Here is a 27,178-nt window from a genome sequence, read left to right as displayed (position 1 = left end):
CTTTGGATTTGATTGATCTACTAGAGCAGCTCACAGAAATCAGAGAAACATTTTACTTTTGGGAAACCCTTTGGATTTGACTGATCTGCTAGAGCAGCTCACAGAAATCAGAGAAACATTTTACTTAGTAGATTTAAGTTTACCCTATAAAGTTTAAGTAAGTTTATCCGGTTTATCCTAAAAGCTCAGGAACAGCTGGATGGAAGAGATACACAGGGACCACCATGAGGGAGCGGCGCTGGGAAGTCCAAGCTCTATCCAGGTGTGCCTCTCTCTCCAAACCTCTGAGTTTTCATCAACCCGGAAGTGCTCCAAACCCTGTCCTTTAACGGAGGTTTCATTATCAATCATCAGCAGTTGTTTCAAGTTCCAGCTCTATTCCGCTCCTGGAGGTGGGACTGAAAGCTCAAATCTGCCAATCACTTGGATGGTTCCCCTGGCAACCAGCCCCCATCCCTAAGAGAGGTCCGCAGTCACCTAACTAACATAACAATAAACCCATTTATCACCCTCAGTCCTTAGGAAATTCGAAGGATTTTAGGAGCTCTCTGCAGGAAATGGGGACGAAGACCAAATATACGTTTCTTATTATAAATCATTATATCACAGCACGTTTTAAAAAACTCTTCCATAGTTTCTAGCAAAGGCACTGCAGACTTCCATGGTTGGGATGGGTAAGATGGGTGAAGACACAAGACAGGTGTTTGCAGTTCCTGCTGTAGTGTCAGACAACATGTGTTCAAATCCAGACTCTAATGAGCTGAATAACACTGGGCTAGTCCCTTCGTGTCTCCAGCCTCAGTCTGCTCATCTGTAAAACGGGGATAAGAGCAGTTGTCCCACGATGTTGCTGTGGGAATAAAATCATTTGATTCATGCACAGCAGCAAGCACAGAGCAAAGATCCAACACATGTTTCTGTTTGAGTTTGTGTTGTAGGAGAGAGTTGCAATGGTGAGATCCACATACTTGTTTACAGATGGGAAAACTGAAGCCTAGACAGGGAAAGTTGCCCCTAATCACACAGCAGGTTAGCGGATGAAACAACACTAGCTCTGGTGTCAAACTGGCAACAAATTCAGATGCTAATTCAGCCGAGCCTAAAACACGCTGCTTGTGGTGAAAACACTACGCTTTGAAATGCACAGGAGGAGCTCCAGTGGCGCAATCGGTTAGCGCGCTGTACTTATATGAAATGCACAGGAAGTGCATGCAGTTCCTAGTTTTACCACTAGGTGACGTCCTTACCCTATCTATGACCAAACTAGTCAGGAAATGGACAAAAATTTTAAGTACAAGAGTAAGAGAATTTCCTACTTCTTCCTTGTGCGTGCCTGCTAAGTCGCTTCAGTCATGTCCAACTCTGTGCGACCCTATGGACTTCCAGCCTTCCTTCCAGGCTCTTTTGTCCATGGGATTCTCCAAGCAAGAATACTGGAGTGGGTTGCTGTGCCTTCCTCAGGGGAATCTTTCTGACCCAGGTACCGAACCCACATCTCTTCAGTCTCCTGCATTGGCAGGTGGGTTCTTTACCACTAGCGTCACCTGGGAAGCCCACCTCTTCCCTGCTGCTGCTGCTAAGTTGCTTCAGTGGTGTCTGACTCTGTGCGACCCCATAGACGGCAGCCCACCAGGCTCCCCCGTCCCTGGGATTCTCCAGGCAAGAACACTGGAGTGGGTTGCCATTTTCTTCTCCGATGCATGAAAGTGAAAAGTGAAAGTGAAGTCGCTCAGTCCTGTCCGACTCTTAGCGACCCCACGGACCGCAGCCCACCAGGCTCCTCCATCCATGGGATTTTCCAGGCAAGGGTACTGGAGTGGGGTGCCATTGCCTTCTCCGCACCTCTTCCCTAGGATCCAGCAAAAATATTTAACAAAGGACTTGATATACTGCAGGCACTTAATATATAACTGAGTCAAATAATAAGGTTCAGATCTATTATCTACAGAATTGACTCCTGTGCTGGCTAAGAATGTAGATTTTTGAACATCTGAGTTCAAATTTCAACTCCCTATTTATCAGCTTTCAAATCTTTTCTTCATAGTTTCCTTAGTTTCTTCCTCTGTAAAATGACAATGATAATATTAACTACCTCAGAGGGTTTAAATAAGTTAACGGGAGTGAAACAAGTTTTTTTAAAAATGCCTCATACATTTGAACAGTATATGGGTGTTAACAATTTTTAGTTTATTTCTCACACAGCGTTATTGAGGGATACTGATAGACAACAGACTGCATGTATTTAAAGCATACAGTTGATAAATTTTGACTTATATATACTGTCTGGAGAAGGAAATGGCAACATACTCCAGTATTCTTGCCTGGAGATTTCCATGGACAGAGAAGCCTGGAGGGTTATAGTCCACGGGGTCGCAAAGGGTCGGACACAAATTATCGACTAAGCCACCACCACCATACTGCACCTGTGAAACCATCACCACAGTCAAGATACTGAACTGTCAACTGAAAAATTCAGTCACAACCTGAAGGTAGAGAGATGTTTTATTTCGTGGGAATCCTTAGGCCTTCAAGCCCCAGAGGCAGCATCTCAAGTGGCCCCGAGCAAACTGCTCCAAGGAGCTGGAGGAAGGAGTCAGGTTATATAGAAGTTTGCAACAACAGGCAGGCGGTCTGAATGTCAGAGATGATTGTTGATTAAGGAAAACCAGATATCTCAAGTTAAGGCATTTAGCACTCGTCTATATATGGGAAGACGCAAGCATCTGGGCTCACTGAAATCATTCCATTCATATGCATCTCAGTTATCTGGGGCTGGTATCCTGCTTCTTGACTTTATTACATCCTTGGTTCCCATAGGGGCTCCCCTGGTGGCTCAGATGGTAAAGAGCCTGCCTGCAATGTGAGAGACCTGGGTTTGATCCCTGGGTTGGGAAGATGCCCTGGAGAAGGAAATGGCAACCCACTCCAGTGTTCTTGCCTGGAGAATTCTATGGACGGAGGAGCCTGGTGGGCTGTGGTCCATAGGGTTGCAAAGAGTCAGGCATGACTGAGCAACTAACACACTTTCAGGGCTCAGAAATTCTCATTTGGTGGTCCCCAAATCGCTGATGACTGTGACTTCCTTGTTTATTGATATAGCAGGAGATATTCTATTTCACAGAACACACATAGTTCAGTTCAATTGTTCAGTCGTGTCCACCTCTTTGCAACCCCATGGACTATAGCACACCAGGCTTTGCTATCCATCACCAACTCCTGGAGCTTACTCAAACTCATGTCCATTGAGTCAGTGATGCCATCCAACCATCTCATCCTCTGTCATCCCCTTCTCCTCCCACCTTCAATCTTTCCCAGCATCAGGGTCTTTTCCAGTGAGTCAGTTCTTTGCATCAGGTGGCCAAAGCATTGGATTTTCAGCTTCAGCATCAGTCCTTGCAACGAATATTCAGCACTAACTTCCTTTAGGATGAACTGGTTGGATCTCCTTGCTGTCCAAGGGACTCTCAAGAGTCTTCTCCAACACCACAGTTCAAAAGCATTAATTCTTCGGCGTTCATCTTTCTTTATAGTCCAACTCTCACATCCATACATGACTCCTGGAAAAACCATAGCTTTGACTAGATGGGCCTTTCTTGGCAAAGTAATGCCACTGCTTTTTAATATGCTATCTAAGTTGGTCATAGCTTTTCTTCCAAGGAGCAAGCGTCTTTTAATTTCATGGCTACAGTCACCATCTGCAGTGATTTTGGAGCCCAGGAAAATAAAGTCTCTCACTGTTTCTGTTGTTTCCTCATCTATTTGCCATGAAGTGATGGGACCAGATGCCATGATCTTAGTTTTCTGAATGTTGAGCTTTAAGCCAACTTTTTCACTCTCCTCTTTCACTTTCATCAAGAGGCTCTTAGTTCTTCTTTGCTTTCTGCCCTAAGGGTGGTGTCATATACATATCCAAGGTTACTGATATTTCTCCTGGCAATCTTGATTCCAGCTTGTGCTTCATCCAACCCAGCATTTCTCACGATGTACTCTGCATATAAGTTAAATAAGCAGGGTGACAATATACAGCCTTGACGTACTCCTTTCCTGATCTGAAACCAGTCTGTTGTTCCATGTCCAGATCTAACTGTTGCTTCCTGACCTGCATACAGGTTTCTCAGGAGGTAGGTAAGGTGGTCTAGTATTCCCATCTCTTTAAGAATTTTCCACAGTTACCATCCCCCCAAATTTCCTTAAAGCCTTTCGCAAACCTCTCCATGATCCAATACCACCCCCCTCCAATCACTAATCTCCATCGATTAATGTGGATTTTCTAGAATTTTCTATCAGTGGAATCATATAGTGTGTGCTCCGTTTCCTCTGCCTTCTTCCTTTTCCTAATTTTTATCTATTTCCTTATTTTTGGCTGCCCTGGGTCTTCACTGCTGCACACGGACTTTTCTCTGGTTGCGGTGAGGGGGCGTTACTCTCTGGTTGCGGTGCGCTGGCTTCTCATTGCGGTGGCTTCTCTTGTTGCGGAGCGCAGGCTCTAGAGTGAGTGGGCTCAGCAGCCATGGTGCGCGGTGTTTTTTTTTTTAATTGGCACCAACCCAGTAGTATAATGAGTTCTCCTGCTCAGCACATGTCCTCTGCACTAGGAGCTTAGAAAAATGTTAAGCTTAACCCGATGCCCACCTTGGATAGTCAGCTCAATTATACCCTTAAAAACACCTAGGTGTGAGCAGTGTTACTTTCTAGAATACCTTCCAAATAATCTTTTTTGAAATGAACGTACATCCAAAGCAACAGAACGCCTCTGGTTGCTCTAAAGTATATGAACGCTCAGGGACTTCGGAGGCCGGTTAGAGTAGCTGGCCTCTGGGCCCCCTTCTGATAGTCAGTTAGTTGCCCGAGGCGTGTGGGATCTTCCCGGACCGGGGATCGAACCCGTGTGCCCTGCACTGGCAGGTGGATTCTTAACCTCTGAACCACCAGGGAAGCCCGTGACTTCTTTCAGCGTGTTTCTTTCGGGTTCATTCAGGTTGTTGAGTGGGTGAAGTTCATTTCTTCTGGCTGGCGTTGGGTGATTACAGCACAGTTAATCCACGTACCTGTGGATGGACATGTGGGTTGCTTCCAGCTGGGTGATGTAACAGATGAAGCTGCGGTGAGTCTGTTGTATGAGTCTCCATAGTGAGGCACACCTTCGTTTCTCTGGGCTAAACACCCAGGAGTGGGATGGGAGGAAACTGCCAAAGTGGTCTTCAGAGACATTGTCCATCCCTACCTGCAGCGTCTGAGGGTTATAGTTGCCCCATATTCTTGCCCACAACGAGGGTAACCAGCCTTTCAGGTTTTGACATTCTAATAGGTGTGTGGTGGTATCTTTGTTGTTGTTTAGTTGCCTTTCCAGTCGCTCAGTCCTGTCCAACTCCTTGTGATCCCATGGACTGTGGCATGCCAGGCCTGCCCTGTCTCTCGCCATTTCTCGGAGTTTCCCCAAGTTCATGTCCATTGAGTCGGTGATGCCATCCAACCATCTCATCCTCTGTCATCCCCTTCTCCTTCTGCCGTCAGTCTTTCCCAGCATCAGGGTTTATGTTTAGTTGTTTACTGTGGTTTTAATTAGCATTTCCCTAGTGAGAAATTATGTTACCATCTTTTCTGGTATTCACCTGCCATCAGCATTATCTTCTCTGCCAAAATGTTCAGATTTTAAGCCCATTAAAAATTTTTTTTCAGCTGCTTAAGTATTGAGTTTTGAGAACACTGTATATATTCTGGATACGTGTTTCTTGTCAGTTATAGGTTTGGCTAAGTTCTCTCCTAGTCTGTGCCTTAAGAATGGAAATTCTCTTATGAATGTCTTCTGAAGAGCTGTTGTTAATTTTGATGAGGTCATGGCTGGGGGTGGGGGGTGTCCTCATGACAGGATTAATGTCTTTTTGAGAGGAGACACTTAGCTTGCTACCTCTCCACACAGGAAAGGCCTTGTGGGGATACAGTGAGTGAGAAGGCGGCTGCCTGTAAGTTGGTTGATGCCAGAACCAGACCATGCTGGCGCCCTGATCTCAGACTTCCTGAACCGTGAGAAATACATTTCTGTTGTTTATAGCATCGTGTGTCGCTCTGTGGTATTCTGTACGGCAGCCTCTGTTGACCAAGTGAAAGTGAAAAGTGTTAGTCATGTCTGACTCTTTGCGACCCCATGGACTGTAGCCCACCAGATTCCTCTGTCCATGGGATTCTCCAGACAAGAATACTGGAGTGGGTTGCCATTTCCTTCTCCAGGGGAATCTTCCCAACCCAGGGATTGAACCTGGGTCTCCCGAATTGCAGGCAGATTCTTTACCATCTGAGCCAGCAGGGAAGCCTATTGACTAAAACATACCTTTAAATCTCATTCTGTGCATTTTTCATCTCAGACATTGTAGTGTTCATCTCTAGAAGTTCAATTCAGGTTTTAGTTTTTGTTTTTTAAATATCTTCCATGTCTCCACTTAATGTGCCAACTTTTTCTCTGGCTTCTTGAACATATAGAATGCAGTTATAATAGCTTTGAAAATGTCCTTGTCTACTAATTCTGTTATCCATGTCATTTCTGGTTTGGGTTTAATTGATTGATTCTCCCCTGTCCCCCTTGTGGATCCTAGTTCCCTACCTCTTTTCATGCCCGGTTATTTTTTTTGTTTTTTTTAATTGCAGCAGCCTCCAACCTTTCTGGGACCAGGGTTTTGTGGAAGACGTTTTTTCCATGGACTGGAGTGGGGGTGAGGAAGGTTTCAGGATGATTCAAGCACATTGCATTTATTGTACATTTTATTTCTATTATTGTTACATCAACTCCATCTTAGATCATCAGGCATGAGATCCTGGAGGTTGGGAACCCCTGTTTTATTAGCTATTGTGAATTTTACCTTATTTTGTGCTGAAAATTTCTTGCATTTTACATACGTTCTTCATCCTTTTTTTTTTTTTCTTCACAGGGGTCCTGCTTTTAAACTGTTAGGCAGGACCAGAGTGGTATTCAGTCTGGGGCTTGTTTTTTTGGTGGCTAAGTTGTGCCTGACTCTTTGCGACCCCATGGACTGCAGCATGCCAGGCTTCCCTGTCCTTCACTATCTCCTGGAGTTTGCTCAAGCTCACTGGGCTTCCCTGGTGCTTCAGATGGTAAAGAATCCACCTGCAATGCAGGAAATCTGGGTTTGATCCCTGGGTTGGGAAGATCCCCTGGAGGAGAGCACGACAACCCACTCCAGTAATCTTGCCTGGAGAATCCCATGGACAGAGGAGCCTAGCAGGCTATAGTCTATGGGGTCACAAAGAGTCAGACATGACTGAGCGACTAAGCACATGTCCATCAAGTCGGTGATGCAATCCAACCATCTCATCCTCTGTCGTCCCCTTCTCCTCCTGCCCTCAATCTTTCCCAGCATCAGGGTCTTTTCCAGTGAGTTGGCTCTTTGCATCAGGTGCCCAAAGTATTGGAGCTTCAGCTGCAATATCAGTCCTTCCAATGAATATTCAGGGTTTATTTCCTTTAGGATTGACTGGTTTGATCTCCTTGCTGTCCTAGGGACATTCGAGAGTCTTCTGCAATGCCATAGTTCAAAAGCAACAATTCTTCGGCACTCAGTCTTCTTTGTGGTTCAACTCTCACATCCACACATGACTACTGGAAAAACTATAACTTGGACTATCTGGACCTTTTTTGGCAAAGTGAGTCTGAGGCTAATTTTACCCTAGTCCTGAGGCAAAACCCTCTGGCTATTTGACCTGATGTCACATAGATGATGAAATCTACTGAGTGTGGTGTGATGGGGAAAAATTCCCAGCCTGGGCTGGGGGAGTGGGGCTCTGGGGATGACTCCCTTTGATGCTCTTGGGTGGTCCTTCCCCAGCCCGGGGTCATTTCCTCACAGGTGTGCACTGATCTTGCTCACCTGGAGACCTGGGGACCGTCTTTCTGGGCAGCGTCCTCCTCTTCTGAGCTCTGCCCTTCAGACTCCACACACCCTGGCATCTCACCTCCCCGCTCCCTTAACTAGAGACATTCTCCATCCCTGCACCAGGGCCTGGGTCGGGGGGGGGACTCACCTCATTTGTTTCCCATCAGAGAGGACTGTCCTTCATGCCTGATGTCCGGTGTCTTGAAAATCATTGTTCCATATATTCTGGGTGTTTTTTTGAGTAGTTTCAGATGGGAGGGTACAGTCAATCTCCGTTATCCAATCTTAGCCAGAAGCTGATGCCCTACTAGGTCACATATATGAATATATTATACTGTTTATGCATTGGGGGCTACCCTGGAGGCTCATATGGTAGAGAACCTGCCTGCCATACAGGAGACCCAGGTTTGATCCCTGGACGGGGAAGATCCCCCTGGAGAAGGGAATGGCTACCCACTCCAGTATTCTTGCCTGGAGAATGCATATACTATATAGATACTAAAATAAAATTACAATGATCTTTGAACAACATAGGTTTAACTGCACTTGTCCAGTTATATCTGGATTGGTTTTCAATGCTAAATATTACAGCACTACACAATCTACAGTTGGTTAAATCCAAGGATATGGAATGGTGGATAACGAGGGCTGACTATAAATTATACTTGGGTTTTCAGGTGTGTTGAGAGCTGGCACCTCTAACCCCCCTACACTGTTCCAGGGTCGACCCTGTATGTATACCAGTTTGGAAGGTTTAATCAAAAAACCCCTAAATTTTCCCCATGTGTGTTCATTCCAGTCCTGTCCCTGCCCAAGATAATCATTCTGACTCCTGTGTATCTTTCCAGAAATGTTTGTCATTGTACAATTATCTAAATATCTGCTTGTGTGTGCCTGCTCAGTCATGTCTGACTCTTTGTGTCCCCATGGACTATAGCCGGCCAGGCTCCTCTGTCCATGGGATTCTCCAGGCACAGAACACTGGTGTGGCTTGCTGTGCCCTCCTCCAGGGGATCTTCCTGACGCAGGTATCGAACCCATGGCTCCTGCATCTCCTGCATTGCAGGCGGGTTCGTTACCCACTGAGCCACCTGGGAAACCCATATATCTGCTTAAGTGGTACCCTATTATATGCAATATTCTATATCTTGCTTTCTTCACTTATATCTTAAAAATCTTTTCCTATCAGCAAATACAAGCCTCACCTTTCTTTCTTTCTTTCTTTTTTTTTTAATGCTGCAGAGTTCTCCATAAAATAGGTGTTTTATATTTCATTCAGCCATCCTGTACCAAAGGCCATTTGTTTTTTTCCCCTGTTAGAATTAATGTGGCAGTGAGTGCATATAGGCATATGTTTTAGCACACATGCATGTGTGTGTCTGCAGGGAGATTTCCAGAAAGACTGCCAGGTCGTTGGACATCAGCCAGGACCAGTGCACTAAGCACCGAAAAGATACCTTCTGAAATTCAAAGTGGGAAAAAAAAAAAACAACCCAAAAAGACTACATTGTAAAATATAAATCTCATTTTTGAACGATACAAACTGACAAAGATGCTGAATTGAAAGCAGCTTCTTCCTGGATTTCTTTTTCTCTCTTTCCTGTGTTTGCCCTTATTATGCTGGTTTTCTAAGCACTGCCTGGGAGATTTTGGCTTCAGGGCAGGACAAGTGGCAGATTCTACCTACCTGCAGGGGGCGCCCAAGGAACGCTTGCTGACTTGCTGCGTTGATTTGCTCTCTGCCGAAAGTTCTATGGCTGGACAGTACTCCTCCAGCCATCACCTAAGACAATCTCCAGGCCTTCTGTAGGCAGATGGGTTTCACGTGAATTTCACAGAGGCGGCGCTGTCCCTTCACGGCCTGTGGAAGTCTGGCAGGCATCTCAGTATGGTAGCTGTAGAGAGAGATGGAAATAAAACAGAGTCAGTGGGATGCTGGCCAGGAGGGAGGTTCCTGATGCGGTGGAGGCTCGGGCACACCACTCAGGTAGTGAGTCAGGTCTCCCGTCCCGCATACTCCAGCCTCTCCTAGTTCACCTCCCCCAGATGATTCAGAAAGTGAATGAGCTTTCCATCAGCCTGAAAGAGATTGAAAAAAAAAAGTTTTAGTGGTGGATGTGAAATCTCTGGGTAAAGAAATCTAGTGGTAAAGAACCTGCCTGTCAGTGCAGGTAGATGTAAGAGACTCAGGTCCGATCCCTGTGTTGCGAAGATCCCCTGGAGGAGGGCATAGCAACCTACTCCAGTACTGTTGCCTGGAGAATCCCATGGACAGAGGAGTCTGGCAGGCTGCAGTCCATGGGGTTGCAAAGAGTTGGACATCACTGAAGTGGCTTAGCATGCATGCAGAAGGGATCTCTAAGCAGTGGTTTATCTAATGTATTTGACACCCAGAGTAGACAGTGATTTTTAACACCTTTCTCCTCTACACAACTGTATTCCCAATAATAATTATATTCCTGGTTAACGTCTTGGTTTTGCTACAGTTGAAAGATATAAAGATTACATTTCAATTTTTTTTTTTTTTTTTTTTTTGGCTGCGGGGCATGTGGGATCTTAGTTTCCCGATCAGGGAATGAACTTAAATGAACCCCATGTGTGGAAGGCAAAGTGTTTAATCACTGAACCACCAGGGAGATATTCAGCCCAGTAAAAGACTTTGTGCATCAACTAAGATGTCAACGTTCCAAACAAAAATATCTTACCTGGAGGGTCACACTCTGCCTCACAGTTTTGAACTCTAGACACAAGTAAGAACTCCCAGTGGTCACATAGGATGACAGATGGAAGCAGCCTCTGTTCTGGTTTCTTGGTTTTCCCATCACGGCTCACCTTGTGTGTGTTGAGTCTACTGTTTGGATTCAGGGGGCAAAACACCCCAAGGGTTTGGAGACATGAACTGAGTCCAGAGAGAGAAAGATGACAATTCCCAGGCGTCAGGAACTTACTGTCTAAAGCAACACGTGTGACCTAGCCTGAGTGTGACGGGGCTGACTGTGTTGCCAGAAGTTTCCTGAGTTAACTTCTATGGATAACATAATATTTATTAAAAACTAAGTAATAAAAAGTGGTTGTTTGCAATTTGTTGTTGTTGTTCAGTTGCTCTGTTGTGTCTGGCTCTTTGCGACCCCATTGACTGCAGCACACCAGGTTCCCCTATCTCCCAGAGTTTGCTCACATTCATGTCCACTGAGTCTGTGATGCCGTCTAACCATCTCATCCTCTGTCGTCCTCTTCTCCTTTTGCCTTCAATCTTTCCCAGCATCAGCATCTTTTCCAACGAGTCAGTTCTTTGCATCAGGTGGTCAAAGTATTGGAGCTTCAGCTTCAGCATCAATCCTTCCAATGAATATTCAGGGTTGATTTCCTTTAGGATTGACTAGTTTGATCTCCTTGCCGTCCAAGGGACTCTCAAGAGTCTTCTCCAGCACCACAGTTTGAAAACATCAGTTCTTCTGTGCTCAGGCTTCTTTTATGGTCCAATTCTCACATCTGTACATGGCTACTGGAAAAACCACAGCTTTGACTATACAGATCTTTTATTAAAACTCATCAGTAACCAAAGCAGAATTACCATATGACCCAGTAATTCCACTTTTAGGTATCTATTCAAGAAAACTGAAAACTTACATCCACAAAAAACTTATATAGAAATGTTCAGAGCAACATTATTCATACCAGCCAAAAAGCAGAAGCAGCCCAAATGCTCATCAATGGATGAATGGTAAACAAAACGTGATCTAGCCATTCGATGAGATAACATTCCACCATAAAAAGGAATGAAGTACTGACACCTGCTACACTGGGGATTAACCCTAACTGCCCATCCTTTCGGAGAAGGCAATGGCACCCCACTCCAGTACTCTTGCCTGGAAAATCCCATGGATGGAGGAGCCTGGTGGGCTGCAGTCCATGGGGTCGAGAAGAGTCGGACACGACTGAGCGACTTCACTTTCACTTTTCACTTTCATGCATTGGAGAAGGCAATGGCAACCCACTCCCATGTTCTTGCCTGGAGAATCCCAGGGACGGCGGAGCCTGGTGGGCTGCCGTCTATGGGGTTGCACAGAGTCGGACACGACTGGAGTGACTTAGCAGCAGCAGCAGCAGCCCATCCTTTAGGAGGCAGGCACTGTTTAGAAGGTCCCCCAACAGTCACACTCAACGTATTTGAGTGTTTTTTTTCTTTCTAAATTTTTAAAAGTTGATTCCTTGAGCCTTTCAGACTGAGTTATCACATTTTACTCTTCCTTTTTGCTGAGTTTTAGTTGAACCATGCCCAACTTTTTGAATTTACCTTTCTCACTTAATGGCATTTGAAATGCTGTCACTTCATCCATTTATCCATCTGCCCACCCGAGGCAAGAGATAAAGGCCCCCCACCCTGCCCCGGCAAACAGATGGAGTTTATTCTCTGTGGACTGATACTCCAAGAAGAAAATAACAGGACAATTAAGGGAGGAGGCTAGGCCCTGCCCAGATAGAAGATAAGAAATTACGTATTTCTCATTCTCAAAGTCAGGAGATCTCCTCCACCACACTTGTTCAGAAAGGCTCTATGGAGGTCAAAGGGGAGTGATGCTATGCGATGCTAACTACCCATAGGCCTCTTTGGTAGAATCCATCTTAGCTGAAAGATGCTTGTGCATACCTGGGAGGACTTTGAGATATACCAAAGATGGACTCAGGACAAGCAAATCAAAATGATTGCCCAAAGGACACCCGGAAGAAATGCCCATAAAGGTGATTCAAAAACAACCACGAGGGCACAACTCTCTCAGCCCGCTCACGTGTCTATACACACATACTGTATTCTTTTTCCTCCTAAAAAGACTTACTTGTTTTACCACTTTCCAACTTTGCGGGAGTTCTTTTCTGCAAAGCCTAAGGGTCAGGGCCTTGTCACTGACCCGGGGTTTAGTGGGTAGGATTTGGTGCTGTCACCAGCACGGCCAGACCTCAATCTCAGGCCAGGAACTGAAGCCCCGCTTCAAGCGGCTGCAGGATAAGGCCACTCAAGATGGGGATGAGGTGGGGCCACAAGCCAAAGGATGCAGGCAGACTCTGGAAGCTGGAAACGGCGAGGAATCTGATTCTCCCTGGAGCTTCCAGAAGAAACCAGCCCTCCTCACACCTTGATTTAAGCCCCTTGAGACTCATTTTGGAATACTGATCTCTAAAGCTATTAATAATTTAGTCCACCTCCCTCCCCATTTCACAAAGAGGCTTGAAGGTCACCTAACGAGGAAGTGGAAAAACCAGACTCCTCATCCATATTTTCTTATGTCCCACTGATTATCTAGAGAAACGGTAGGATTGTTGTGATAATCAGCAGGCATTCTGTCGCATTTGGAATTACGTGGATTGTTAACTAGACATTGTGATGAGTTGGTAGTGTAGACAAATTTACTTTGTGTTGTCAGGTCACTAAATTTGTGGTGATTTGTGACAGCAGCCGTATGAAATGAACACAATTCTCACCCATGCACAAACCCAATTTTTTTTTTGAGAAAAAAATTGGTACTTAACACTGTATTAGCCTCAGGTGTGACACCTATTAATTTGATGTTTGTCTACACTGCAAAGTGGTTACAACGTCTAGTTACCATCCACATGATTCCAAATTTAACACAATACCTTTGATGATCATAACTACCTTACCATTCCTCTAGACAATCAGTACGACTTCAGAAAACATGGACAAGGAGTTTAGTTTTTCCACTTTCTGGTGAACTTCAAGCCTTGTTTGTGAAAGGGGTGGGGGGTGGGCTAAATCACGGGCTTCTCACCCTGCTCCGTGGAGCTCTAGGGACTCATATGAAGGGCCCCCCGCTCCCGCTCACTCCAGCCAGAGCATCTCAGGGCCCTGTGTCCTGAGCCTGGTTTCTGTGAGAGAGTTTGTTTGAAGATAACCTTCCATTTTAGACAATGTGTTTTAAAACCACTGCGTTTATTTATTCTTTTCAATTTTTAATTTTGTACTGGGGTGTAGCCAATTAAGAATTCCCAGGTGGCGCTAGTGGTAAAGAACTCACCTGCCAATGCAGGAGACATAAGAGACACAGGTTTGATCCCTGGGTCGGGAAGATCCCCTGGAGGAGGGCACGGCAACCCACTCCAGTATTCTCGTCTGGAGAATCCCATGGACAGAGGAGCCTGGCGAGTTACAGTCCATAGCGTGGCAAAGAGTCAGACATGACTGAAGTGACTTAGCATGCATGCATAGCCAATTAACCATGTGATAGTTTCGGGTGGAGAGCAGAGCAACTCAGCTACACATACACATGTATCCACTCTCCCCCAGCTCCCCTCCCATCCAGGCTGTCACATGACATTTAGCAGAGTTCGATATGCGATACAGTAGGTCCTTGTTAAAACTGCTGCATTTAAAAAATTGTTTGTAATAGGGAATTCCCTGGCAATCCGGTGCTTAGGATTCCGTGCTTTCACTGCCAAGGGCGAGGCTTCAGTTCCTGGTCGGGGAACTGAGATCTCACAAACCATGTAGCATGGCCAAAAAAAAAAAAATCGTTTATAATAAAATGGGGGAGAAATAGAAACCCACTTTCACTGATATGTTCTCTGAGCTCCCTCTCAGCCCCACTGTAGGCACATTTGGGGTTTTTTAGCTGGCTCTCGTCCCTGCCCCCCACCTTGAGGGAAACAGAGAACATTACCTGAGCCATTTCTGTAGACTAGCTGTGTGCCTTTGGGTAAATAAAGGCAACTCTCAGTCTGCCCCTCTGTAAAATGAGGGCAGGAATAACGCCATGATCAAAAGGATTAACACAATGATGTGGCAAAGTGTCGTATAATAATAACAGTAACGTCAACTGTTGATCACCCACCATGCTGAGTACCTTGCTAGGCCTTTACTTGGTTCTCACAACTTCCATCCACAAGGCATGATTCCTGGCATTTCTCCAGGCTGGGAGAGGAGGCTGGGATTCCACTAGACAGAAAGGCCTCCTCAGTCAGGACAGCACTGAGCGGATTCCCCTGCGTGAAAGTTTCCTGGCCACGCGGCCCCTCACCCGCTCTCACTGACTCAGCAACCGACGGTTCGTAAGCAGGTTGGAGTGGAGGCCAGGACAGTGATCTGTGGGTCCGAAAACACGATTCATTGAGATCAACCTCTCTCCTACTCTCCACCCCTGCGAGCGCAAGTTCGTGTGCCCGATGCACAGGGCGGCCAAACAAACCGAAACGCTAGAGTCTGGAGCAGAGAAGGGTTGATTGCAGGGCCAGGCAAAGAAAAAGATAGTTGGCTTAGGGCCCAAAACACTGCCAGCTTGGCTTTTGGCAAAGAGTTTTTAAAAGGTCAGGTGACGGAGGAGGTCACAGTGTATGTGATCAGCTGGTGCACAAGTTTCTGATTGGCTGATGGTGAGGTGTCACGTGGGTTAACATTAGACTCCAGGAGGCCTGGGGCTGCATGCATCTGGTCATCACATACTTAACATCTTCCTTTTGTTGGAGGGAGGGAGGGTTTTTAGAAACTTGCATCTGAGAGGAGCTAAGGCCGAGGAGATGGAGAAGTCCTGGTTGGTTACATCCTTGCATAGATTCTTCTCTTTACAGCAGAGAAAAAATGCTCTTGGCTCATATAGATACTGTGTATATTACAGACAAAGTTCTGTATCAGGATTTTGAGCTGAATTCTTCTCTTCAGGGAGCCCCACCTTGCCTAGGAAAATCATGCCAGACCCCGACATGGCTGAAAGGCAGGTGGGTCAATTTCTCTGGCGACAGTTTCACTTTGTGGATTTTCATGGGGTTTGTCCTGGAACATCTCCCCAGAGCTTTCAAGCCAGCAACCTGAAACCCAGGTGAGCAGGACCCCAAATAGATCCCAGCCTGTGGTGAGCTGTCTAGCCTCTCTGGTTTTCTCTAAGTCCCTGCCCCCTTCTTCCCCAGCTGTCCTGTAACTGGGGCCAGGTAGGAGGCTGTGGTGTGGTCCTCCACAAGGACAGCACCAGGCTCCTGGCCAAGGGAAACAGTCAGGAACTGCCACCTCTGACTGATGCCTGTCAGTGTCTAAATTAGAAGCCACCGCCCCAGAGCCCCACGGGTGGGAAAATCTTCAGGACAATAAACAAGCATATAAATAATATATAGAAAGTTTATATGCAGAGGTCCAAAGGCGAAAAGCCTTCAAGATAATACATATTCACGTTTAAAAAAAATGCATGCTTTTCTATCCTGTAACTTCTTCTGGAAGTTATGCTCAGACATGCCCAGAAATGTATGTGGAAGGATGCTTATTGCTTTTAGGCAGAACTACTAAGGAGGGACGTCCCTGGTGGTCCCGCGGCTGGGAATCTGTGCTCACAATGCAGGGAGCTTGGGTTTGATCCCTAGCCAGGGAACTAGATCCCATATGCTGCAACTAAAGACTCGGTGCAGCCAAATAAATAAATTTTTAAAAAGGAAAGAACTACTAAGGGAAAGAGGCCAAGCTTAAAGGACAGTATTCTACAAGATTCTGTTTAGATGGCATTCTGTGGGGCTACCCAGATGGCTAAGAGGTCAACAAACAGCCTGCAATGCAGGAGATGGGGGTTTGATCCCTGGGTCTGGAAGATCCCCTGGAGAAGGAAATGACAGCCCACTGCAGTTTTCTTGCCTGGGAAATACGGACAGAGGAGCCTGGCTGGCTATGGGGCTGCAAAGGGTCAGACAAGACCGAGCGTGTATTCACACATGCACTGTGGGGATAGAGGACACATCGGTGGTTGCCGAGTTAGGAGCAGAAGGAAGAGCACAACAATCTTCCTGGGCGGTGGGGGCAGCTTCGCCCCGGTGGTGACCGCGGGCCTGTATACCTCCAATAGCCTGCAGAGGACTGCGCCAGGTGAATCCCACTGTGCAGAAATGGTACCTCCGCAAACCCGACTTAGAGACACGCGCATGGCACTGCTATATGTCAAATGGATTACCAACAAGGACCTGCTGAACGGCACAGGGAACTCTGCTCCATGTGATGTGGCAGCCTGGATGTGACAGGAGTTTGAGGGAACTCTGCTCCATGTGATGTGGCAGCCTGGATGTGACGGGAGTTTGAGGGAACTCTGCTCCATGTGATGTGGCAGCCTGGATGTGATGGAAGTCTGGGGGAGAGTGGATACGTGTGTATATAGGGCTGAGTCTCTTCACTGTCCTCCTGAAGCTATCACAACATAGTCAACTGGCTATACTCCAATAAAAAGTAAAAAGGTTTTCTTAAAAAAAAAAAAAGAAATGCAAGAGGCAAGACATTGATTGCAGCAATGTTTAGAGGAAATACCTCTAAATGCCCCATTGTAGAGAATGATCAAATAAATCATAGCACCTCCATATAATGGAGGAATGAGCAGCTACTAAGCAGTAGAAAGAGAGGTTTATGGACTGAAATGAGATGATCTCCAAGAGTTACAATTATGTGGAAAATGGTGGGTATGGTGTTTATCATCTATGTAAAAAAGATAGAGATTGATATAAGCTTGTATGTGCATAGAATATCTCTAGAAAAATGCAAAGATCTGATCATTGGAGTTTATCTGAAAAAAACTGAAAATAGCTGAGCGGTGAGAAAATCTAAACTTTACACTCTTAGATATTGCTCACATTAATTTTTATTTATTTATTTTTATTGAAGTATAGTTGATTTTCAATGTCATGTTGGTTTCAGGCGTACAGCAAAGTGACTCCGTTTTGGGTATATGTATATACATATGAAAGTGTTAATCTCTTAGTCTTGTCCGACTCTCTGAGACCACATGGACTGTAGCTCACCAGGCTCCTCATCCATGAAATTCTCTAGCAAGAATACTAGAGTGGGTAGCCATTCCCTTCTCCAGAGGATCTTCCCAACTAGGGTTTGAACCTGGGTTTCCCGAATTGCAGGCAGATTTTGTACCATCTGAGCCATCAGGGAAGCCCATATAGATTCTTTTTTGAGATTCTTTTCCATTTTTGGGTTTTTTTCCATTATGGGTTATTACAAGATACTGAATATAGTTCCCTGTGCTATACAGTAGGACCTTGTTGTTTATATATTTTATTTATAGTAGTGTATATCTGTTAATGCCAAATGCCTAATTTATCTTTCCCTCTACCTTCTTTCCCTTTTGATAGCTATAAGTTTGTTTTCTATGTCTGTGAGTCTATTTGTAGATAATTTCATTTGTGTCATATTTTAGATTCTACATATAAGTGATATCATATATTTGTCTTTCTCTGACTCACTTCGCTTGGTATGATCATCTCTAGGTCTATCCATGTTGCTGCAAATGGTATTATTTCATTCTTTTTAATGGCTGAGTAATACTCCATTATATATATGTATAATGTATATATATATATATTTTAGATACGTGATCACATTAATATTATTGCCGTTAACATTTAGTGCTTTATAAATACCCTGAGTCTTTCTGGACTACTTCTTGGAGTTCTTTGATGTACAAACACTTCCTGGGTAGGATGTCCCATCTCTAATGATCCTGCAAGGTAAACATGCTAGATCCAGAGGGAGCCCAAAGACCACACTATAAGATGGGAATCTCAAGCTTTCTTACAGGCTCCCTGTGGAAATGAAATAAATGAGTTTATGCAAAAGCCCTATGTATACAGAAGTGCTTAATACATTTCTCTCTGCTTTAGTCATCTAGTACCCACTACATTTTTCAGTCCAGGTTTTAGATGACTGGGGAGAAAATTCACATTAACCATCACACTCCACTAACAAGGACCATTTGAGGGTTGACTGTATTGTCTTTCTCATTTCAAAAGAGAGAAGAATAGAATCAGTAAAATAGGGTTACGTGTGTGTGTCTAAGTCCCTTCAGTCGTGTCCGACTCTCTGCAACCCCGTGGACTGCAGCCCGCCAGGCTCCTCTGTCCATGGGATTTCCCAGGCAAGAATACTGGAGAGGGTTGCCATGCCCTCCTCCAGGGGATCTTCCCGACCCAGGGATTGAACCCACATCTCCTACATCTCCTGCATTGGCAGGCGGGTTCTTTACCACCGGCACCACCTGGGAAGCCCTCGAAGGGAGAAGGGACCCCACAAATCAAGCACCCCTCTTGTTGAATACCTCGAGACTTTATTGCCACTCCCACCAACCAAGGAGGGGAGGAAGTTTCTTGATGGAATAAAAGTATTGGTATAGAATAGAAGGTTGAATACTTTTTCTGGATAATGAAACCGTCAGTCTAGACTCGCATTCACCCATTGAGTCCTGCCTCAGGTACTGGGAGTTAACGGTGACGCCAAATAGACATGGCAGAGCCCTCCCAAGGAGCTCACAACCCCTCTGTCACCTTCCTTAGTAAGATCAGATTTGTTGAAGTATAATTTACGTACAGTAAAAATCAGCCTTTTCTTGTTGCTCAGTTGTGTCTGACTCTTTGCGACCCCATGAACTACAGCGAGCCCAGGCTGTCCTTCACTGTCTCCCAGAGTCTGCTCAAACTCATGTCCATTGGATGTGATACCATCCGACCATCTCATCTTCTGTTGTCCCCTTCTCCTCCTGCCTTCAATCTTTCTCAGCATCAGGGTCTTTTTCCAGTGAGTCAGTTTTTCGCATCAGGTGGCCAAAGTACTGGAGCTCGACCCTTTTTAGTGGATGGTTCTGTGGGTTTTGAGAGATAGTTGCATAATCCCCACCACCATCAAGATACAGAACGGTGTCACCATTTCCAAATTTTCTCCTTCTCCTTCTGGTCAATCTCCCTCTCACCACCAGCCCCATTGATCTGTCTTCTGTCCATATGGATCTACCTTTTCCAGAATGTCATGTAGATGGAATCATATAGGATGTGAGTCTAGCTGCTCCCACTGAGCTTAATCCATCTGAGATTCATTCCTGCCCTTTTGTGTGCCAAGAGTCCATTCTGTTTTACCCCTGTGTATCCCATGATGTGCATGGACCACTCTGGTACCATCCTGGGGACAAAGAGAGAAGGGAAACAACTATCCTTGACCACCTTGACCCTGAGCCGATTGGATGTACTGGAGTGGACTGCATTAACTCTCCTATAGGCAGAGTTAAGTGTGGAAAGGCAGATTTGATTCTTTATTGAAAATACACAAATGACATTTCTTGCACCTCCAACTCTTGTCGATTGAAAAACTCATTCATGTTGTTGGTTGTTTTGTCTGTGTTTCGACTGGGATGCTATGGCCCCAGCAGGGGGAAAGTGAGTGGCTGGGGGTGGGTGCCCATGAGGGCACCACTCCCCCAGGCTTTATGACAACAGCGCCGAGTCATAGAGGCCCTGCCCATCCCAAAGAGAAGCCCCTTCCCTTTCCTCTTCCCCTTCCCGTGGTGCCCTGGCCTTCCCAGGGCAGACTTTTGTCCTAGCGGGGCTGAAGGGGAAAGATGGAGTTTCTTGGAACAACTCAGACCGCCACTTACTGTGGTCCCAAGAAACCCTGTGGCATGAGCACACTGCCCACGGTGGCGTCCGGCCCGACAGTCCAGGAGTGCTACCAGCCCTATTACCTGCCAGGGTATCGCTACCTCAACTCTTGGCGACCCAGCCTCTTCTACAAGGTGGCCAACGCCCAGACCTGCCTGGACGAGGGGGCCACCTGCCGCAGCGCTTTGCGACCACCCACCATCCTGCCAGCCGTCCGCTCCGCCCTCTTCTGTCGCTACAGCCCCCATGACTGGGACCAGTCTAACCGGCTGCAGTTACGTGGGGCCGAGGCCTCACGGCTCTGGGCCGGCCGGATGACGGGCGATTCCATGCGGCTCATGCAGGACAAGGATCAGCTGACGCGCCAGATGCAGGAGGGGACCTGCCGGAACCTGGGCCAGAGGCTGTCGGACATCGGCTTCTGGAAGTCGGAACTGAACTACGAGTTGGAGAGGCTTTTGAATGAGAACCACAGCTTGGATGCCATTAAGAGGCGGCTGGAGTGCGCGGCCGAGGAGCTGAGATGTCCACTGCAGGTGAGCGTGGGGCAGGGAGGGGGTCCTGGGGGTGCCCGGGATGTCAGCCCGGTAGTACAGTCCCACACCCCCGCCTTGAGTGAAGGTTAAGGTGACAGGCATCTTGCAGCTCAGTTTGAGCTGCATCATCATCCATCAGTTCAGTTCAGTCGCTCAGTCATGTCCAACTCTTTGTGACCCCATGGACTATAGCACGCCAGGCCTCCCTGTCCATCACCAACTCCTGGAGTTTACTCAAACTCATGTCCATTGAGTCGGTGATGCCATCCAACCATCTCATCCACTGTCGTCCCCCCTTCTCCTCCTGCCCTCAATTTTTCCCAGCATCAGGGTCTTTTCAAATAAGTCAGCTCTTCGCATCAGGTGGCCAAAATATGGGAGTTTCAGCTTCAGTATCAGTCCTTTCAATGAACATTCAGGACTGATTTCCCTTAGGATGCACTGGTTGGATCTTCTCACTGTCCAAGGGACTCTCAAGAGTCTTCTCCAACACCATAGTTCAAATGCATCAATTCTTCGATGCTCAGCTTTCTTTATAGTCCAAATCTCACATCCATCATGATCACTGGAAAAACCATAGCTTTGACTAGACAGACCTTTGTTGGCAAAGTAATGTCTCTGCTTTTTAATAAGCTGTCTAGGTTGGTCATAGCTTTTCTTCCAAGGATACAAGTGTTTAATTTCATGGCTGCAGTCACCATCTGCAGTGATTTTGGAGCCCAAGAAAATAAAGTCTCTCACTATTTCCCCCATCTATTTGCCATGAAGTGATGGGACCAGATGCCATGATCTTAGTTTTCCAAATGTTGAGTTTTAAGCCAACTTTTTCATTCTCCTCTTTCACTTTCATCAAGAGGCTCTTTAGTTCTTCACTTTCTGTCATAAGTGTGGTGTCATCTGCATATCTGAGGTTATTGATATTTCTCCTGGTAATCTTGATTTCAGCTTGTGCTTCCTCCAGCCCAGCATTTCTCATGATGTACTCTGCATATAAGTTAAATAAGCAGGGTGACAATATACAGCCTTGACGTACTCCTTTTCCTATTTGGAACCAGTCTGTTGTTCCATGTACAGTTCTAACTGTTGCTTCTTGACATACATACAGATTTCTCAGGAGGCTGGTCAGGTGGTCTGGTATTCCCATATCTTGAAGAATTTTCCACAGTTTGTTGTGATCCACACAGTCAAAGGCTTTGGCATAGTCAATAAAGCAGAAATAGATGTTTTTCTGGAACTCTCTTGCTTTTTTGATGATCCAATGGATGTTGGCAATTTGATCTCCAGTTCCTCTTCTAAATACAGCCTTTTCTAAACCCAGTTTGAACATCTGGAAGTTCACAGTTCACATACTGTTGAAGCCTGGCTTGGAGAATTTTGAGCATTACTTTACTAGCGTATGAGATGAGTGCAATTGTGTGGTAGTTTGAGCATTCTTTGGCATTGCCTTTCTTTGGGATTAGAATGAAAACTGATCTTTTCCAGTCCTGTGGCCACTGCCAAATTTTCCAAATTTGCTGGCATATTGAGTACTGCACTTTTACAGCATCATCTTTTAGGATTTGAAATAGCTCAACTGGAATTTCATCACTTCTACTAGCTTTGTTCGTAGTGATGTTTCCTAAGGCCCACTTGACTTTGCATTCCAGGATGTCTGGCTCTAGGTGAGTGATCATACCATCGTGATTATCTGGGTCATGAAGATCTTTTTTGTATGGTTCTTCTGTGTATTCTTGCCACCTCTTCTTAATATCTTCTGCTTCTGTTAGGTCCATACGATTTCTGTCCTTTATTGTGCCCATCTTTGCATGAAATGTTCCCCTGGTATCTCTAATTTTCTTGAAGAGATCTCTAGTCTTTCCCATTCTATTGTTTTCCTCTATTTCTTTGCACTGATCACTGAGGAAGGCTTTCTTATCTCTCCTTGCTATTCTTTGGAACTCTGCATTCAAATGAGTATCTTCCCTTTTCTTCTTTGCTTTTTGCTCCTCTTCTTTTCACAGCTATTTGTAAGGCCTCCTCAGACAGCCATTTTGCCTTTTTACATTTCTTTTTCTTGGGGATGGTCTTGATCCCTGCCTCCTGTACAAATTCATGAACCTTTATCCATAGTTCATCAGGCACTCTATCAGATCTAATCCCTTGAATTTATTTCTCACTTCCACTGTATAATCTTAAGTGATTTGATTTAGGTCACACCTGAATGGTCTAGTGGTTTTCCCTACTTTCTTCAATTTAAGTCTAAATTTGGCAAGAAGGAGTTCATGACTGGAGCAATAGTCAGCTCCTGGTCTTATTTTTGCTGACTGTATAGAGCTTCTCCATCTTTGGCTGCAAAGAATATAATAAATTGATTTTGGTATTGGTCATCTGGTGATGTCCATGTGTAGAGTCTTCTCTTGTGTTGTTAGAAGAGGGTGTTTGCCAAGTGCATTCTCTTGGCAAAACTCTATTAGCCTTTGCCCTGCTTCATTCTGTACTCTAAGGCCAAATTTGCCTGTTATTTCAGGTATTTTTTGACTTCCTATTTTTGCATTCCAGTCCCATATAATGAGAAGGACATTTTTGGGGAGTGTTAGTTCTAGAAGGTCTTGTAGGTCTTCCTAGATCCATTCAACTTCAGCTTCTTCAGCATTAGTTGGTTGGGGCATAGACTTGGATTACTCTGATATTGAATGGTTTGCCTTGGAAACAAACAGCGATCATCCTGTCATTTTTGAGATGGCATCCAAGTATTGCATTTCAGACTCTTTTGTTGACTATGATGGCTACTCCATTCCTTCTAAGGGATTAATGGTCATCTGAGTTAAATTCACCCATTCCAATTCATTTTAGTTCGCTGGTTTTAGTCCTCTGATTCCTATCATTGTCTACAGTCAGCTTTAAGGTAAATATTTTTATATATGTTTATATATTTATATTTATATATATGTTTATATATGTGTGTGTGTGTGCTTAGTCGCTCAGTCGTGTCCAACTCTTTGCGACCCCATGGACTGTAGCCCGCCAGGCTCCTCTGCCCATGGGATTCTCCAGGCAAGAATACTAGAGTTGGTAGCCATTCCCATATCCAGGGGATCTTCCCAACCCAGGGATCGAACCCAGGTCTCCCACACTGCAGGCGGATTCTTTACTCTCTGAGCCACGAGGGAAGCCATGAATACTGGAGCGGGAAGGCAATCCCTTCTCCAGGGAATCTTTCTGACCCAGGAATTGAACTGGGGTCTCTTGCATTGCAGGCGGATTCTTTACCACTAAGCTATGGGGAAAGTCCGTTTATACATATACATATATACACAATATATAGTTGTGTATATATATTATGTATGCATACATATATTATGTACATATATGCACATTATATACATAAAAGTTATATATAACTTAGTCAGTTGACAATAATCCCAGTGCAATCAGGGTTCCTCAGATGAATGGAATTTCCTTTCTCCTGAGGTTACATCAGAATCACAGGCGCTTCATAAAGAAATCACAAGCACACATGTGCGTATACGTACATGATGGTTTTTAGAAGATGTGTTTCAATTAACTGTTTTATTTTTCTCCGTACCCCTTAAGACCCTGCTAGCCTACTAGACAGCTTGCGTTTTTACTTATTTACTGTTTTGCTTCGTGCACTAGAATCCAGGCCCCTCGAGGGCAGGCATTTCTGTCTGCCTTTTCAGCAAGGACTGCTGTTCAGCTGCGAGGGAACAGTATGTCTCTGAAAAGTGAAATGAAAGTGTTATGTCCCCCTCTTTGCAGCCCCATGGGCTGCAGCACGCCAGGCTTCCCTGTCCTTCACCATCTCCTGGAGTTTAGCCCATTTGCTAGAACTCTATAAGCTCCCTGGCTGAGAATTTGTTCCTGGGTCCCGGCCTGGACATTGGGTGGAGGGACTGGCATTATCTGCCTTGGGCTGTGGAAGATTATCGTGACCACGCAAGACAGTGTCCTGCTGCCTCCTGGAGCACGTGGGGACGCAGACATCCTGCCTGCCGACCTCCTGCATCTGCGTCTGCTCCATGTCAGGCGTGGGGACACCTGTAGGGGGGGCCCTGCCTCCAGATCCTTTGGAGACGGAACAGGTTCTGACCACTATGGGGCGTTGGGGGTCCCAGCTATTTCCCTACACCCCCAGGTTGCCCACCTGGAAGGACAGTGGGCAAGGACAGCTGCTCAGAGATCCAGGGCAGCATCCAAAATCCAGTGCTCCGCCCACTGCCTCCAACCCACCTCACTCGCCGAGCCTGTTTGGAAAGCCCAGCCCTGCCTTACCATGTACGGCCCCCTGTGATAGCCATATGGGGGCACAGGGACCAGAGACATCTCACTTTTATGCACTTGTTTGCACTCCAAGCTGACCACCTTGGTCCAGGTGCCTCTCAGTGGACCGTGATGACAGTCTCGTCTTGGCCTCCTGACTTCTGCTCCCTTCAACCCATTTTCCAGACAGTAGCCAGAGGGATGGTTTTAAACATTAAACTAGATTTCTGTACCTGCCTGCTAAAATCCCCTCAAATGGTTTCCTAATGCACCCTAGGGGTTAACATCTGAGTTTCTTATCACAGCCCCAGTGCTTCCTGTCTGCTGCGCCTCCTACCCCAGGGCCTTTGCACTAGCTGTTCCTGCTTCTGGGCACAGTATCCCCATTGGCTTCTGCTGCTTCTCATGGTTCAGGTCATGGTCTGCCACCTCCTTAGAGAAGTCTTCCCTGACCACCCGGCCGGTCCTTCCCTAGCCACTCACAGTCCCTTATTTTCATCCCAGCCCACATCACAGAAATGACTGAGTTCCTTTCTGTGTTCATGTGTGTTTGTGTCCTTGCTCTTCTGTTCAAACTCCACATGAGCAAGGGCTGTTTGTTTAGTTCACTGCAGTGTCCCCAGTACCTTGGTGGATTGTGATGCAGAGAGGAGGGGGCAGTCACTTATCCTGGAATCAAGGATGCTTTTGCATCATGGTGCCAGATGTCCTGCCATGCTCCCTGCCCCCTTCTCCCTCCCATGCTCTTTGTGACGTTACAAGCCCATGGCCCATGACCATTCTTTCTCAGTCTGCTGCAGCAGCATCGCTGAGCATCTGCTCCCTGACTTCTATTCCATTCTGCTCATGTACCCATGACGGTCGTAAGGGCCATGTGGCAGGGCTGCCTGGGTCTCACTTGGCCTCAGCCACTTTCCAAAGCTCTCCCCCTATTCAGAGATCTCCAAAGAGGGGTTTTCACCATATATGTACTCATAGCTGATACTTACGGACAGTATTTTAAGTGCTTTATACTTGTTGAGCTGACTTAACCATCATGACCTACTTGAGGTGTGCACTAATTTTGCACCCATGTACCATTTCAGCATCCCACAGCCCACCTCCTTCTGTATCCCCCAGCCCCCTTCTCCCTCAGCATCTGGCAGCCCCCACTGATGGGAGAAGGGAGGCAGAAGCCCAGTCAAACACACAGTAATGGGGCCCCATGAAACACCCAGGTTTCCCAGGAATGAAACAGATCATGGCAAAGGTATAAGCGAGTCACTTCCACTCAGGGTCTACAAACAGCTGCAGGGAGAACACATGATTTCTCATCACTCCCTATAGGTGGCCCTGGAGTGTCTGTACCAGCGAGAGAAAAGGATTGGGATTGATTTGGTCCATGACAATGTGGAGAAAAATCTTATCCAGGTAAGGTGCCCCCTGGGTCTGGCCAGCCCCCTAAGGGAAGTGGAAGACCAACTGGTCAGAGAGGTTTCTGAGCTGCCTGTCAAGAGTAGAAGCTACATGTGTCTCCCCCCGACCCACCCTGCACACCATGCAAAGTTAGGACTCAGAAAGTGTGGTGGGGGTTAAGTTGCAATTTAGAAATAGTGAGAGATGAAGTCATTTGACCCCCAGTCTTTTCATCTCCACAATGGGCATTATAATAGTGTGTGCTGTGGTGTCACTTCAGTTGTGTCCAACTCTCTGGGACCCGGTAGCCCGCCAGGCTCCTCTGTCCATGGAATTCTCCAGGCAAGAATACTGGAGAGGGTTGCCATGCCCTCCTCCAGGGGATCTTCCCGACCCAGGGATCGAACTTGAGTCTCTTGCATCTCCTGCACTGGCAGGTGGGTTCTTTGCCACTAACGCCACCTATCGTGAGAGTAATACCAATAAACAGCAGCAGTAACAGCCAGTGTTTATTGAGCACCTATTACATGTTACACACTGTCACATATCACTTCATATGCATTATTTAATTCAATGATGAGAAGTTCTATGCACGAACCTGTGGCACATAGTAGGTGCTGCGTTTTCTTTTACTCTGGAGGATATAAAAGTAAGGACAGGAGGGACACAGAATGTACAGCTTCCACAATCAAC

The 27,178-nt window shown here is 46.0% G+C and overlaps 1 protein-coding gene across 1 annotated transcript in view; it reads left to right on the top strand.

The window, feature by feature from the left end:
• Window positions 1–20,147: 20,147 nt before the first annotated feature.
• The window catches only part of TEKT5 (tektin 5), a 47,374-nt gene continuing 40,343 nt past the window's right edge, over window positions 20,148–27,178 (top strand). The window contains exons 1-2 of the mRNA XM_020894786.2: window positions 20,148–20,830; window positions 26,417–26,500. Of these exons, the coding sequence (XP_020750445.2) occupies window positions 20,255–20,830; window positions 26,417–26,500 (660 nt within the window). The 5' untranslated portion in view covers window positions 20,148–20,254. The remainder of the gene's footprint in view (window positions 20,831–26,416; window positions 26,501–27,178) is intronic.

Source organism: Odocoileus virginianus, chromosome 33, assembly GCF_023699985.2.
Source record: "Odocoileus virginianus isolate 20LAN1187 ecotype Illinois chromosome 33, Ovbor_1.2, whole genome shotgun sequence".
NCBI lineage: Eukaryota > Metazoa > Chordata > Mammalia > Artiodactyla > Cervidae > Odocoileus > Odocoileus virginianus.
Note: the sequence above shows the minus strand (reverse complement) of the source record. Positions and strands in the feature narration are given on the sequence as shown.